The sequence below is a fragment of the Tachysurus fulvidraco genome, chromosome 4, assembly GCF_022655615.1.
Source record: "Tachysurus fulvidraco isolate hzauxx_2018 chromosome 4, HZAU_PFXX_2.0, whole genome shotgun sequence".
NCBI lineage: Eukaryota > Metazoa > Chordata > Actinopteri > Siluriformes > Bagridae > Tachysurus > Tachysurus fulvidraco.
Genome location: NC_062521.1, coordinates 9,223,895 through 9,240,093, shown reverse-complemented (window position 1 = coordinate 9,240,093; position 16,199 = coordinate 9,223,895). Strand labels below are relative to the sequence as shown.

General features: G+C 36.7%; 2 protein-coding genes across 2 annotated transcripts; one reads left to right on the top strand and one right to left on the bottom strand.

Annotated features, from left to right (window-relative positions):
* Positions 1–3,254: 3,254 nt before the first annotated feature.
* On the top strand, positions 3,255–6,646 carry LOC113644984 (cystatin-F). The gene is made up of 4 exons (XM_027150218.2): positions 3,255–4,172; positions 5,315–5,490; positions 5,590–5,709; positions 5,993–6,646. The coding sequence occupies exons 1-4, from the start codon at positions 4,115–4,117 to the stop codon at positions 6,086–6,088; spliced, it is 450 nt and encodes a 149-aa protein (XP_027006019.1). The 5' UTR covers positions 3,255–4,114; the 3' UTR covers positions 6,089–6,646.
* Positions 6,399–16,172, bottom strand: LOC113644983 (adipocyte plasma membrane associated protein). Its single transcript, XM_027150217.2, has 9 exons — positions 15,927–16,172; positions 15,368–15,484; positions 14,276–14,391; positions 13,909–14,001; positions 12,653–12,769; positions 12,081–12,255; positions 11,797–11,931; positions 9,923–10,115; positions 6,399–8,200 (listed from the first exon to the last, which is right to left on the bottom strand). Exons 1-9 carry the CDS (start codon positions 16,016–16,018, stop codon positions 7,991–7,993), a joined length of 1,248 nt encoding a protein of 415 aa, XP_027006018.1. The 5' UTR covers positions 16,019–16,172; the 3' UTR covers positions 6,399–7,990.
* Positions 16,173–16,199: the final 27 nt, after the last annotated feature.

Sequence of the window (16,199 nt, the reverse complement as noted above, 5' to 3'; positions counted from 1 at the left end):
TAGTGAACACCACAACTCCTTTTTTACTACTACTACTACTACTACTACTACTACTACTACTACTACTACTGCTAATAATAATAATAATAATAATAATAATAATAATAATAATAACAACAACAACAACAACAACAATAATAATAATTATATATATATATATATATATATATATATATATATATATATATATATATATATATATATATATATATATATAATGTATACTTATGTATACTATTATGTAAAATTTGCTATATTGATCCTGTTGATTCCTTTGCTTTTTGTGAGTGTTACCCCTTTCACTGATCCATTTGCTCAGAAGGCATATAGAAGAATTTGATCCGAAATGAATAATCAGGTTTTACACTCGGGTTACAAGACTCGGGAGTCTTGTGTCAGCTCGATTGCACATTGTTATTACAACAAAAAATGGGACATACACAATACTAATATTCTCTGAAACTCATGTAAGTATTTCTAAGATACTGTCTTTCCCTTGGGTTGTCATTGATATTAAGTGTAATTAAAACCTTAATTAACCTTGATAAATTAAAAACGAATGCCAAACACAAGCATTTTATCCAGTGCTTGTAGAATTTTGGACCCATACAGTAAGTTGTTTATCTATAAAGCAAAATTGTTTTCACAATGCACAAAACATATACCACAAAATCAATCACAAACAAACATAGCAAATGAAATCAGATCACTTTAAAGTGACCCAGAGTCAAACTGTACACATGCCACCTTAAAATGTTGTCATCAAACTGAGAGCACTTAGAGAAACACCCTTAAATGTCTAATCATGGATTTCCATTAACCTCCACTGGTCTTCATGACTTTGTGTGATCTTTATGCACAAGATGTGTTTTTTTTTTCAGCTTACTGGCCTTTACTTTTCTCTCTCATATCACACGCTCATATACATTGCCACCACACAGCTCTGTGAAGTGTTTAGCCCCCATGCACCATGTGATGATTACTGAGAGACATGCGCTTTTAACCTAGTCTAAAACCATCCCTGTCTGACACTCATCACAGAGTGTGAATGCAGTGCATATCCGAAAGCATCTAGTATACACCGGTGTACTATATTACACACTATCCACTATTTTGAATCATAAAAGCTCACAAAGTAACAGTGCTGCCCAGCACATACAGAGGCCTCCACCAAGACACGTTTATGTTTATGTTTGCTATTACTACTACTGGCAGTATTGATAGAAAATATATATTACTAAACACATTGACCTTTATATTTATCCATATTGTTGAGAAATCACCATATAAATGATTGAAAACTGATTCATGAAACCACAGTACAGTCTGAGTGAAGATTTCAGTGTGGTTGTGTCTATGTGTCTATCCACAGATATTTATACATATCAATAACATTTCCTTTTTCCATAAAGGCTTTCCCTTCATGGAAAATTTCCAGGTAGAATCTGTTTAGTAAGCCCCTTTACCATCCAAAGAAATCTGGTGAAACATATATAACACATCACAATTTAACACAATTTAATACATAGGAAAGAAATGAAGGTAAAAAAAAAGCCCAAATACATGTAACATTTATGATGCATGAGAATGATGTAGCAATACGTCAAGAAAGAAGGCTATAATATTATAGGTGAGTTGTACAGATTATTATTTTAAGATTAGGAATATGTCAGATTACACCAAGTTACATTGTCCAGGTACATATGACCATTCTGATTTTAAATATACATGTACAGTATGTCCAGGCATTTAAATCCAAATTTCTGGGAACTATGAATTCTTCCTTTCTTCCCCTCAGCATATCCTGTCCTGATACCCTGATACTACAAATGTATGCTTGCAATAATGGAACAACTTTAGCTTTAGACTTTCTATCATTAAATATTCTGACTTTATTCAGATAGTATTAAAATGAATTCATTATTAAACACTACCATTAAAACAGCAAAAATTACAGTAGTGCATCTGTAAAATTAATGCTTAAGCTCACATTTGATCACATGCATCTTTGATAAATAATAGTAAGGTATATTTATGTTATCTAATTAAAGGACTATGACTCTGAGGCTTAAATTCGTTTTTTTACACTCCTAAATACTTAAAGGGCAAAAAAACTAAAATCTATTTAAATCTATCCATTTCTCCACAGAATTAGATGAATATGAATTCCTTGCAATGTCAACAGTTGAGGATGCGCACTGCTGTGTCCTGAATAAATGTTTATCTTTTCCACAGCCACTGAGGTCTCTTGTACTGTCTTAATATTTCCCGTGTTGTGACATTCTGCAAGACAGTGGTTTAAATACAACATCTATTAATATCTGAGCTAAAAATATGACACTGTGAGGAAAAATGTGAAACATATATTGTTGCAGCATGTATCTACAGTATTTGTCTATCTGGTTAACACCAGAAAATAAAGATCTGCACATTTAAACATTCAAAATAGTTAAAGGCATTATATAAACATTTATAAAAGAATAATATCCACATGATATGGCCAAGAAATATGGAATAGTGCAATTAAAGCTAAAAATATTTCCTATACAATATGTTGTACTGTATATCAGTGGAGTTTAAAAATAGACAGAGCTCTTCTCCTGAAACATGAAAACACATTTGTGTGATATTGAACTAACAATGAGTGATAATGGTAAGAGCTACACTACAGTGACCTATGACCGGAAACTGTTGCTGATAGTATTTTGATTAGGAATACTGTGCTAGGATCAAAATGAGCACAAGCCCTGAATAGGTACTGATGGTGCAGCTAAAAAACAACAGATGGAGAGGGATTTTGATTGCGGGGGTTCAGTACAAATGCTCTTTTGAGCTTTGTCTTCTCTCATATGAGGACAAGGCTGCACGCTCTTCAGCAAAGGAAATTCAATTTATGCTGAAGTGGACTGGCAAAGGTTCAATTATGACCAGGTATCACATGCCAAAATACATGCAAGAATAGCATGCACATGAGGAATTGGCTATGGCTGGGCACAGCTCCAACCTACTGGAAAGCATGAAGACACTTTTGACAGGTACAATAGCTTCGCAGACTAAGATGCTGGAAGACCATAAAATTGGACTCATTTATTTATTTATTTTGTAATCAACAAACTAACATCCCATTAAACCTTCATTACATTTATAACACTGAGAAAAAATGCATAACTAAAATAAGATATTGATGTGGGAATCTGAAAATATAGCCATTGGTATATTATGGTAGGCTCAATTATGTTATTATGTATTATGTACTTTAGGAGTGTGCACATTTTTCATATTGACACAAAGCCAATGGATGTAAATTATAAATCTGAATCTATAATTCTCCCAGGCTTTATTCTGACCGTTAAATAATGGATATTTTTGTATCCAAGATCAGCCAGTAATAATGATTACCTTACAGATACAGGAAAGCTCGAACACGCTATTATCCCATGTGGCAGAAGAAAGGAAATTACAGCGTCCAAACAGCGCCACCTGCCGGACGCACATGGAAACTCCACAACATACAACATAAACCCCTTTGACCAAACTAGAACAGCAACATCAGTGTCAGGCAACTCAACCATTTCATTACAAAGACGATGAAAAGAAAAGACAAACAATCTGCCATCTTGGGAACCAGTTTGGTGATGATTCCAACCAGAAACAGGATCTGGTTGTTGTTTTTTCCATAGTTACTTCACTAGCACTTCACCTCACTCCTAAATAAAGCAACTGATAACATTTAATAAGGAAGAATTTCGAATTGTGCTTGCACAAGATGTTTAGTGGAGGCTTAGGCTGTGTGTATGTGCATGTGTATGTACTATCTGAACACAGGATGTGTGGGAAACCACTAGGGTCTCTGGCACTGTTCAAAGTAACCTCTACACACTAAAGTCTCTGGTGTCAGTCACGTCTCTACTTGATGGACAGGATGGACACAATGGACACTGACAGGATATTGCTTAATTAAATTCACCTAGGTTTGTTGTATGAGCTTTAGCTTAGTGGAACTTTCTAGCAGTGGTGTGGGTTACAGTTGGGGGACTGACTCAGTTAAGCTGAGGTGGTTGAAGTGTTGCTCCACAGGAAGTAGCTGAGCAAAGCTGAAAGAACTTGCACAGCCATGGACGCTTCTTATTATCTGCTTCTAGCCTTCCTTCTGGCTGGATTTTGTTCCTCTGGTAAGAAACACAAATATTCTTTGTGAGTTGTACATATTAAGAGCCTTTAATGTTAAAACAGTCCTGTTTTACCCTAAAGCTGTGTTGTCTGCTTTTCAACATAACTAGTAAGCATGAAGAACTTGTCTATGATGTGCTCAACTCAAATAATCTATGCCTTTAAAAGCTTTTTCGATCATCTTGTACAACAGTGATCTTCAACCTTTTTGAGCTCAAGCTTACCTAAGGGGTCAAAATTTGAACAATCATCTTCCACACAATATTTTGTCAAAAGAAACAAAAAGCCCACCAAGAGTAACTATCTACCGTAAAACAGAGACATGTAGAGTTGACGCTTTTTATTTTCTCTGTAAAAAGGCTGGTTGTGCTGTGTATGTGTGAAATAGAGACCTCAGCAAGCTCAAACTTAGCAGCCTGTGATCACAAAAGAAAACTGGGTGGGGGGGAGTAGTACAGACACAGAGGGTGCTTATATTCCGTTTTCTTACTTAACACAACATGCACAGTTTAAATTATATAGATTCACACCATTAATATTTGAACAATGTGATGGTAGCTGAACTCTCTCTAAGTCAGTGCCGTGTAATATGCAGTATAGGTTCAGACTAGCAGTCTAATGCGATCGTTCAGGTGTCAGATGAGTGCACGACCTGGATCTTATTTTCATCCAGGGAAAAAACATTGAGAATAAGATCAGAAAGTTCCTTTAACTTCTCTACTCCCTTCTTACTACCGTTGCTGAACCAAGCCATTTTTATATCTTTGTTTTTAAAGTACACAAATAACATGTCAGCATCAAGAGACATCACTTCTTTAATAACTCGCTGTCAGTGAGGAGGCTTGTTGTGCTTGAATAGGAGATAATCAACATGGACTGGAGCCTCAGTAGCAGCTTTAGTTGTCGCGATGAGTCTTGCAAAGAGCCATTGTTGGGCTTTTAAAACCAGCTTTAAGCTCTTCAGTATGAATGATAACTTGAATTTCAGAAGGGAAGTGCGGTGATGGTGCTTATTTTAAAAATGCTTAAACCTGGTGAAATATCTCCACTTTTTCATTCACCATTGTAATACAAATTTGTTTTCACTTAGATTAACACTTCTTTTCACTTAGATTTCACAATTTGTCTTTTTAAACTCTTCCAGAAAAATCTTCACTTCATTTCTTTGCCAATAAGCCTGCTCCGGGCAAACCTCAAAATGTCAGTAAAAATGATACAGGAGTTAAACAGGCTGTCCTAACTGCAACCTACACCTTCAACAACAAGTCCAATGATGCCTTCTTTTTTAAGGCTTCAGCCATCGATGAGGCACAAAGACAAGTAAGACCTGAAGTCTACCTCTTCATGTGAGAAATGTACTAAAATTAACAAGATACTACCCTGTTTCTCTCGTTTTTTTTTCTTTCTTTTAATCCACAGATCGTTAAAGGTATAAAGTACCTTCTCAAGATCGAGATATCTCGGACTGTGTGCATGAAGAGAGAGACTGATGTGGACCTTGCAAACTGTGGCTTCCAGCCAGAACCTGGTTTACAACAGGTGAAATGTATTTTGTTGAAGAATGTCTTGAAATCTAAATGGAAAGAGGGTAAAAGTTTTAACTGCCACCAATAATAATAACAATAACAATAATAATAATAATAATAATAATAATAATAATAATAATACACAGATTGATCCATAGATCATTTTCAGATAGTCTTTAGATCCTAATCACTGTGGATCATTTCAATGAATTTTATTCAAGTCAATCCTTTATCATTTGTATCATATACTGCCTTTAGAAACATATTTTGACAAATGTAATGTTTTTATTTTTCAGACATTTCTCTGTAACTTTGAGGTGTGGGCTATACCATGGCTGAAGCTAATGAAGACCACACATTTTGTTTGCCTCCCTTCAGACAAGTATTATTAATAACTATGCATCTGAAACAGCACGTGCTTTGAATTTCAGTGAACCCGTTAAGAATAAAATACTCGGTTGCTATGCATAATTGAACTGCTCCTTCAGTGCTCATGCATAATACCTAGATACTGATTAAACTGATCGTATGGTGACAAATGTACATCAGAGCTATGACTAGTATGTGGTGGGAAGTAAAGAGGTTTCTGTAAGGTTCAGCAGAGCAGCTGTTTTTAAGCTATAATTTATATTAAGCCTGATCTTGTGTAATACCTAGTTTTAGCTCCATAGTACTGCTCAATGGAAGATATAGACATGCTGGTTCATTTCTTTCTTTCTTTATTGTACACACTTTCCAATAGCTGCTATTAATGCTAACAAATGGTCATGAATTAAACTCATGAATTAAACTGGCGAAAGTAATCAACAGGAAATTATTGCTAATAGCCAGTTCCTCCTTCAGAGCTGAAATGATCTTTGCAAATGGAAGCTCAGAAACATAACTAATGTAAGTGTTTTAAAGTAAAGCAATGGATTTGTAAAATAAAGTTTTGGCATTCCAGTGTTACATTTCAGTCCTGCAACTAGAAGTTATAAATTTCACAAGTTGTCATCAATACTGATATTTCTGTAGTTTGAGTAAATCAGCAGCTCTAATTTAAGGACCAGATGACAGTCCAGTCAAAATAAAACCAAATCATGCTGCAAACGTTGTGCACCTCCTGTCATAGGAGCAAAACAAATATAGAAATGTCATCTCTTTAAATAAAGCAGGTTGACATCTGCAGACATGCTTATATATACACACACACACCATTCAGTATGAGAGAGAGAAACAAAACACAAAGTCACATGGCTCAGCAAAACAAAAAACTTAACATTCACTGAGCACTTTATTATCACTGAGCACTCATGTAATGATCTAATCAGCCAATCACGTGGCAGCAGTGCAGTATATAAAATCATGCAGATACAGGCCAGCAGCTTCAGGCAGTGCTCACATTAACCATCAGATTGTTAATGGCTGTTCCTGCCAGATGAGCTGGTTTGGGTATTTCTGCTGATCGCCTGAGATTTTCATAGACAAACGTGTCTAGAATTTATTCAGAATGGTTCAATTACGGGAAAAAAAAAATCCAGTCAGCATCGGTTCTGTGGACAGAAACACCTTATTGATGAGAGAGGTCATAAGAGAAAGGCCTAAATAGTTAGAGCTGGTAGAAAGGCTACAGTAACTCAGATAAGCACTCTGTACAATTGTGGTGAGCAGAAAAGCATCTCAGAATGAAAAAAAACCTCAGACCGTGCCACAAATGGATAGGTGAAGACTGGAAAAAACGTAGACTGGTCTGATGCTCATAGGTGGCAGGGTCAGGATAAATCATTGTTCGAATGCCACAGCCTATTTGTCAACGCTGTGCTTCGCTTCATGGCAACAATTTATCTTCTAATGGCTCCTTCCACCTGATAATGCACCTTGTCACAAAGTCATCTCAAACTGGTATCCTGAACATTATAGTGTTCCATGTTCTTTCCAGTCACAAAATCTGAATCCTATAGAAAAAAGAATTGGAATGGAAGATTTATAATATGAAAGTCTGCAGAAATTGTGATGTATTCATGTTAACATGGACTAAAAGCTCAAAGGAATGTTTCCAACATCTTGTGGAATCCATGCCATGAAAAATTGAGGCTGTTTTGAGACTCCTATGTTTATAATAAAGTGCTCAGTGAGTGTAAGTCAAAGCTGAATGACAGCATCTGTATTAAATGCAGGAACGTGTATTAAGGACTCGGGTTTCTCAGTTCAGCAGTGGATCAGGAGAGAGGGTTCAAAAATGGTTTGTTGGAAATGTTACATGACTGATAATGAAGCCTCAATGACTTACAGTCCCATGTTCTTGTAGGACTGTTTTACACTTTGCTCAAGTCAAGTTTACACAGGTAAGGAGAGCGGAAGGAGCCCAGGTAAAGGTAACCATTGTGCTCATGGGCCTCGCTGATATAGGCTGCCACAGTGCCATGTGGGTCGTGGAAACTCCGCACACATGTTCCTCCATCCTGCAGCTCCACCACCAGACTGTAGCGTGGCACAAACTTCAGTAGTGTTTCCTGGCTGAAGAGCTGAAAAAACACATAGACAAACTGCTAGAACCCTGTTACCGTCTTACAAAAAACCACCACCACATCATATAAAAGTGATTTTAACACCCTTGGATATGAGTACAGTGCCTTATACATTCCTTCCAGGTTTAAGATTTAGTGATCTGAATAATTTGACAGTCAGCAAGTTGAATGTGGGAAAAAAGAACAAGAAGAATCACTGATTTAAATCATCTGCAGTGCCCAAGAGAATTATTAGCACCCTTGGTAGAGATGCGCAAAACAAGATGTCAGAGGAAATTAAAATACCATACATTTATTAAATTAAAATATGAGAGAAATCCATCTTTATTAAAAAAAATTATACATCTTTGAATATAAAATTATTTAAAGAAAAGCACGATTTACTGAGACTCTCAAAATTATAATTCATACCCCAATAATGAAAAAGTAATATTTAAGCATTTTAAACTAACCTGAACCATAAGGAACACTTTTGTGTTCCTGACGTTATTTCACTAGGGTAAAAATATGAGATAACTGACAGACTAGTTGGCAAAAATCAGAGAATTCCCAAATTGAGAATAAGCTGACCACCTTGAGCTAATTTCCATAAAAATAGCTTCATAGCTTATATATCCTTTCCACTAAACGGACAATTGATGATTGAGGTCATGACTTATGTAGAGTGTTTATGAAAAGTATTATGCACCCTACTGAGATTTAACTAGCATTCCGTATCACATTTATGTATAAAGCCTCATCCAACAAATAACGAGTGCTCTCTTGGCTATCAAAAGTTGTGAATTTGTTGAACTGACAATGGACATGCTGGAAGTTTTTCAGAGAGAATTCCACCAAACATAGAGTAATGACAAACCATTTTGAAATGCTTTGGGTTTTTTTTTTTTGGTTTAAAACGATGACCGGCTTATGGACCACCTTTAAATCCAGAGAGACATCCTGTTCAGAATTACAATTAGCACTGGGAGCTTGTTGTGCTAAACTCATGTAAAACCTATCTTACAAGGCATTGACAAATGTGAGATATTTGCAATGGTACTTTTCAGCAAGGGCTGTGATGAGTCATCCTGAGCCATGGCATGCCATCCGTATAGGATGACATAAATAGTTTTTCACCCACATATCTCAAACAGGGCAACATCAAAATGCAACTGGCAGCAATTTCTGATTTTCTGAAGCATAACTGAAAGTACCCATGTTTAATAAATGCAAGAGTTACTAGAGAATAAATAATGACTTTTAAGGAGAAACTACTATCATACCACAAACATGCAAGTGATCTCAGATAAGTGACTATTTATATAGCCTATACTTATATAGTGATGATCATTCACATTCTGAAATGCTTCTTTTTTCAGTACTTTTTCTATGCTTATAAATAATAGTTTATTAATAAAAAGTTCTTTTCAGGGGACCTAAATCTTATACTTAAGTTATATAAATGAGGCCCAAGAAGAATAGCTCTTCCAGTAGGACAACAATCCAAACAAAACTTCAACAACACACAAAAAAATGCTCATTTATTAGAGGATTCAGATGGTGATTGCTAAACACCAGAAACAATTTTTGGAGAGAGCTAAATGAGAATCTATAAGAGATCTGTAGATATTGGGGAAATTTTTTTTATTCATTTTTCAATTTCTCTCACTTTCCTAAAATGTTCTGGCTGTTCATTCAAATAATTTTGGAAGGCAGTGTGCATATGTAACATACACCTACCTTAAATATGAGATTCTTAATCCAGGGTCTTTGTGACAAGAAGTCGAGCATGGAGAAGCCAGGGTTTGGCCGAATGGCAGACATGGCCACCCAGTAACCACCAGAGGAACTGCGGCGGAGGTTGTCAGGAAAGCCAGGCAGGTTTTCTATAAAAGTGTCCATGCCTCCCTTATTGAGACCAGCCACGTGAATCCTTTGGGCAATTAAACAATACAGAAAGTGAAACACCAGACCACATTATCACCAACAACTTAAGAGTAAATTACTGAGATTAATAAAACTGAGGTAGTCAAGTTCAGGTCATATTCAGTTTTTTTCAAACAAGGAAAGTGCTTTTTAATGTAAAGACATAACCTTGGTATTACATGGTTTATAATGAAATCTTCACTTACACAATACCTGTTTCACTTAATTAATCCTGTGTAGCCGAGCAGAATCTTGAATCTCTGTATGATCTCCCTGGGGGCATTTACAAGGATCTAATTCAGTCTGCTTAATTCACAAAGAATGTGAAACATTTCCCCAGTAATGTGGCTAACAATCAATAAAAGCAGCGGGTGACTCATTAGCACGATCTTGGTTCCTACTGGTGTGTATTAACTGCAGCTGGGTCATTTTTGGTATCCTTCTATCATGTAGATCGTATGATTGGGTTCCGTCACCCTTAAGTGAATCAAATGCAGAATAACATTAATCATTCCAAGTTCCCATGTAACAAAGCTTAGAAACGAGGAGATTACACAAGAACATTTTCTACACTCCCCCTTGTTGTGCCCACACTAGCTTCACTAATAGAACGTATGTGGCATTTGTCTCTCAACGCTGGAAGCTTAATGAAGGATTCTGTTACCTAGGCAACAGCAAGCTTGCATCACTCATCCAGGTAAAGATTGTGTGTGTGTGTGTGTGTGTGTGTGTGTGTGTGGAGACTCGCACTAGCTCCAGCAGACGTGAGCAGTATGAAAACAGCAAGGGGGGTGGAGCGCATTTCCATACACAACTCGTCTGTGAGAAGTGATAAAGTAGGAAGGTCAACAGGGTCGAATTTTACACGTGACATTAAATCAACTGCAGTGCAAAAAAGGGAACCTCTGAAATAAATGTGTGAATAACATGAAAGCGTGTGGATATGTGGGAAGGGGAAAATGGAAAGCAAAGCTAATTTAATCTGTCAAATTCAGTAAGAATGTGAGAACTCTCCCTCGTTTATCAGCGCCTCAGGGTAGAGTATTAAAATCATGAAATACATAAGTGGCTTAAGTGACATCACTGTCTTATTTTTGTACATTCAGCTTAAAGAAAACATTCCCCATTAATCAGTAATGTTCATAAAGCAGACCCTGAGCCTGTTTTAGGCCACTAAACCTTAAGCTAATTCATCTGTGAGATTTAACCCACTGGTAATTGAGGTTTACATTTGGGAAGGTAACTATGTTGCTTTGAAGCAGTAATGGTGCCTTTATCCAGGCTTGTTTCACTCATCATTTGGTGTGTTACTGTACACACTAAACACAGAGCTGGGTGTATTTTCCCCAATCACATGTTTGCATACTAAATACTATATTTATATATGTATTTGTATATGTATTACCTTCTAGGGATCAAATACAGTGAGTTGACTAAAACCGAATCCCTGATGTGATCTAGATAAAATCAGGATTTAACTGACATGGTGTTATAGTGAGAATTTGGTCATTGTTGAACTAAAGGAATGGTTTTAAGTAGCATCCATATTTTCTCAGTCTTACTTCATTTGAATATTATATTATATAATATTATGAATGATTATGTCATCTTAAAAACACACCAAAAACAGTCCATTTTTACAGCAAAAATACCCACCAATACCATCTTATATGAAGATATAAACCTACCTTCTTATTCTTGCCATCGTAGTTTCAGCAACAAGAACAGACTCTTCATCGGGAAGGAGAATGATGCCGTTAGGAAAGCGCAAGTTATCCATCATGACTGCGACCTCTTTAGTCTCAGTATCATACTCCAGAACCCTAAAATACCAAATCAGTATCAGCAACTATGTTGTAAAGCAAACTGCCTTAATACATATACATTGTTTTTAATGTAGGTTGCTGCTAAAATTAATAATGATACCTGAAACTACAGTAAAAACAAAGACATTGACTAAAGGGTCAATTACCTTCCATCTGCTGTGGCCTCCATGATGAGTTTCATGAAGTCTCTACGGTGCCACCTGCTGCTGGAGTCAGTGAAATACACCTTCTTCCCATCCTGTGTCACATCCAGGTCATTGACAAATGAGAGCCGTCGACCAACAATCGGCTTCTTGGTGCTCACTAGATGTGTTGTCTCACCTGAAGGCCAAAGTCAGTGGAGTGGGTCATTGAGACACTAATGTCAATTTGACAGAAGGGTTAAGATACTCAATATTCATCAGTATAAAGTGAAGCTGATGACTAGAACTATATAGTTTGTGAGATATTAATTCTAGGTTACTAATAAGGTATTGGTTAAGATTCATAGTATACTGTACATTTGTTAAAATAGATTATAGACAGAATGTTAGATGTCTCTTTAGATGAGTTTCAATGGCTGTTATTTTCCCTGAAATACAATCAGTAGAAATGACATTTTTTGTTTGGGGTGATGGTGGTTAGGTACAATATTAAGCTTGATTAGAGAAAATGAAAAAAAAAAACAACAACAACAAGAGAACAACTACAAAAAGAAAGATGTTTTTCTTTATCTTACCTGTGACAGGATTAACCTCAAACAGGCCCAGGTAGGCATCAGCCACAAACAAGGTGCCATTCGGACCTACTTTGATTCCAAGCGGCCGGCCACAAACGTGTTCTTGCTCAGGAGAACCTTTACATAAATGAAAGAATAGTGAAACAACTGCAGGCTCCACGTTATTGTATATCACATGCTTAAAAACAACAGCACGTTAAACAAGCCGCATTACTGAAGATGTTATTAGGGGTGTAATGGCAGCAGAGACAGTTTTGTCTAAATTCTCCTCACTCTGTTCTCCACACGTCATCACTCTAGTTTATAATTAGAGGTGTGTGGAATTATTATTATAGTTCAGAGGTGTCCAATTTTATGTGGAAAGGGTCAGTATGCATGCATGCTTTAGTTCCAATCAGGCAGCTGCTGCATCCGATTCAGACTATTTAATCAGTTAATCTTTGCTTTCAGTAAACTCGGGTGTGGTTTGTGCTTGAATGGAATGAAAACCTGTACACATAACAGCACTATTCAGATAAGACCACATACCTCTTTTACAGCTAATACTTTTGCTTGTATCTGCCCAAAACTGATCCAGTGTTTCAAGAGAGATCCATAAAGACATGGAAGAGATCGAGTGACCTGTACAGAGCCCTGACCTCAACCCCACTGACCACTTCTGGGATGAAACTGAACACAGAATACGCACCTAATCGCCTGACATCAGTGTCTGACCTCACTAACGCTCTTGTAGGTTATTATAACAAGTGGGAAAAATTCTGGAATGGAATTTTTCAAAAAACATATATTTGTGTTATAATGAGGAGTCCACAAGCTTTTGGACAAGTGTATATGTGATCCAATCCTAATACACCTTCCTGTCATCCTTTCTTTAAAAAAAGTAGTTGTGTAGTGGTAAGGATCACAGGAATCATATAATGTTTTATAATAGCACTCAGTCTCACATGACATGACAGACATGACTTGGCTGCTGCCTCCACAATTCACATAAGTATATGAGGAAACGGTCATGCAACCTCAGGTTCATAACTTTCAACAGAAAGCTAACAACCAACCAACTTAACTATTCACTCAACAGCTATTCAGTGATTCATTTATAGAGAGTCCAGAGAAAAACATTATTACGACAGAGGATGTCAAATCATTTCTCTGTGCTGTGTCACTTGTAAATTGTCACTTTAATGTCCCTGGTTCTATTGACAAAGACTTAGGTTGCAACACATCCAGTGATGAAACAGTTTGTACTTTTTGCTTACCACATGGAAGCTTGCCAAGAGTTGCCACAACACTGATTTTTCTCCCGTCAATTTTCACAATCTTTCCATCTGCAGTACCAGTGTAAAGAATATCTGCAAGGGGGAAAATACTGTTGTAAAATGTAAAACACTAAAAAAGTACAACCAGGAAGAAATATATAATAATATAATATAATATAATATAATATATAATGCAGTAAAAATACAGACAAAAGAGCCTTACACAGGTATGAAACATTATAGTTTAACCAGACCAGGTGACCTTTGCCCCACTTACAGTTCCTACTAATGTGCCACTGATTCATTCACAAGGACAAAATAAAGAAAATACAATGAATGACAGATCCCAGTGACTGCATGTACTGACCTCCAATATTAGCGATAGATTCAGGCCCAATGAGCTGGTCCTCAAACAGTCTTTCGGCCTGTCTAAGCTTTAGATTGGGCTCAAAGCAACCAGTCATTAGTGGTGGTTCATTGAGACTATAAAACAACAGCAACAACAACAACATCAAAAAACTTAAAATACATAAAAGAACATGACATCAGTTTATGCTTCAGTTCTTGGGGAAAACAATTCTTAGCCCAGGCAATAACATTAGTGGAGTGTCAAAAAGGACCAGGAACAAGATCAATCATTAGGCATTGACACAGAACTGAGAGATGTATATTAATGAGACGTCTTTGCAGATTGGTTTGACATTAGTGCCAAGTGTACTTAAATATGCAGCAGTGCTTCTGGAATTAACCCAGAAAAAAAGCTATATGAGGCAGGGAATGCAGGGAGCTCTACACTATTACAGAAAAAATAAACAGACTCATTTACATTTTACATTTACAGCCTTTGGCAAACTCCTTGTCTCAGAGCGACTTAAATTATCTTATGTTTATACAACTGCGCAATTGAGGGTTAGGGGCCTTGCACAGGGGCCCAACCGTGGCAGTTTAGTGGACCTGGAATCAAACTCACAACCTTCCGATTGGTAGCCTGACACCTTAACTACTAAACAGAATAGAAACTCCTAAATGCAGGTAAGTACTACAATAATCAGACAGAAGTCTGGTCTGACAACTTTAGCAGAGGCTGACATTTAAATGGAGGAAGTAACTGTCTAAATCCTGTTGCTAAACACCCAGAAAGAACCAAAAAAAAATCATGGAAAAATGAAATGTTGCTGCTCATGTGACATTTCTGAATATGACTGATCATGTCAAGTACTACAGGCTGAGTCAACGGTATAACGGTATAATAAACAAGACCCTACAAGTACAGCACAATTGGATGGTTTCTCAGCTTTATTTTTAAACCTAAAACCCTTAGTTTTTTACATATATAATCTCCCACAAACTTTTGCAAATCCAAATGTCCGCTAAGCTATATGAAGGGAAAACACACACAATATACATACATACACACACACACACACACACACATTATATATATATATATATATAATACCTGAATGCTTCTGGCTGAATGGGAGACTCCAGAAGAAAAGTGATCACCAGGACTGGGAGAATCAGAAACACAGCCAGAGACAGCAGTGTGACCCGGAACACCTTCCCACTGTACGTGCTGAAATTGAGATGATTTATGCATTTAAACAACTAGAATAGTATATAATGTGATATATGACTTAGATACAATCAGATCTTAGAGCAAAGATATCAGCTGCCAGAACATTTTGAGTGTGTTTTTGGCAGAGCTTATAAGTACATATATACATCACTTTGGGTGTGTGCGTGTGTGTGTGTGTGTGTGTGTGTGTGTGTGTGTGTGTTAATGACAGTGGATTTAATGTGTTGTTCTAAATTTCTCATAGGTATAACTGTAGTGCACTAATAAATATATACAGGTAATAAATAGATGTTGAACTTTCTCAGCATTATATCACCATATAAACAAATTGTACATGCAAACATATATATATATATATATATAAAGATATATTTCTTATAGGGTTTTAGGTCTATGTTAAGACAGAAGGAAACATGTTAAGTTTAACAGTACAGCTCACCTCGTGCTTTTGTATTGGGGTTCATGCGTCTCGTCTGTTAAAACCTGAGGTCTAGTTTGCTTCCTAAAGCGCAGTCCTTCCGCCTCATTCATGGTCAAACGTCTCTGACCTTTCAGCCGTTATTAATCACAATAGTGCAGTGTAGCAGAGAGCTTCTTTTACATTAGCGGTACTACTGCGGTGAAGCACAGCTCGTGTGTGTGTGTGTGTGTGTGTGTGTGTGTGTGTGTGTGTGTGTGTGTGTGTGTGTGTGTGTGTGTGTGTGTGTGTGTG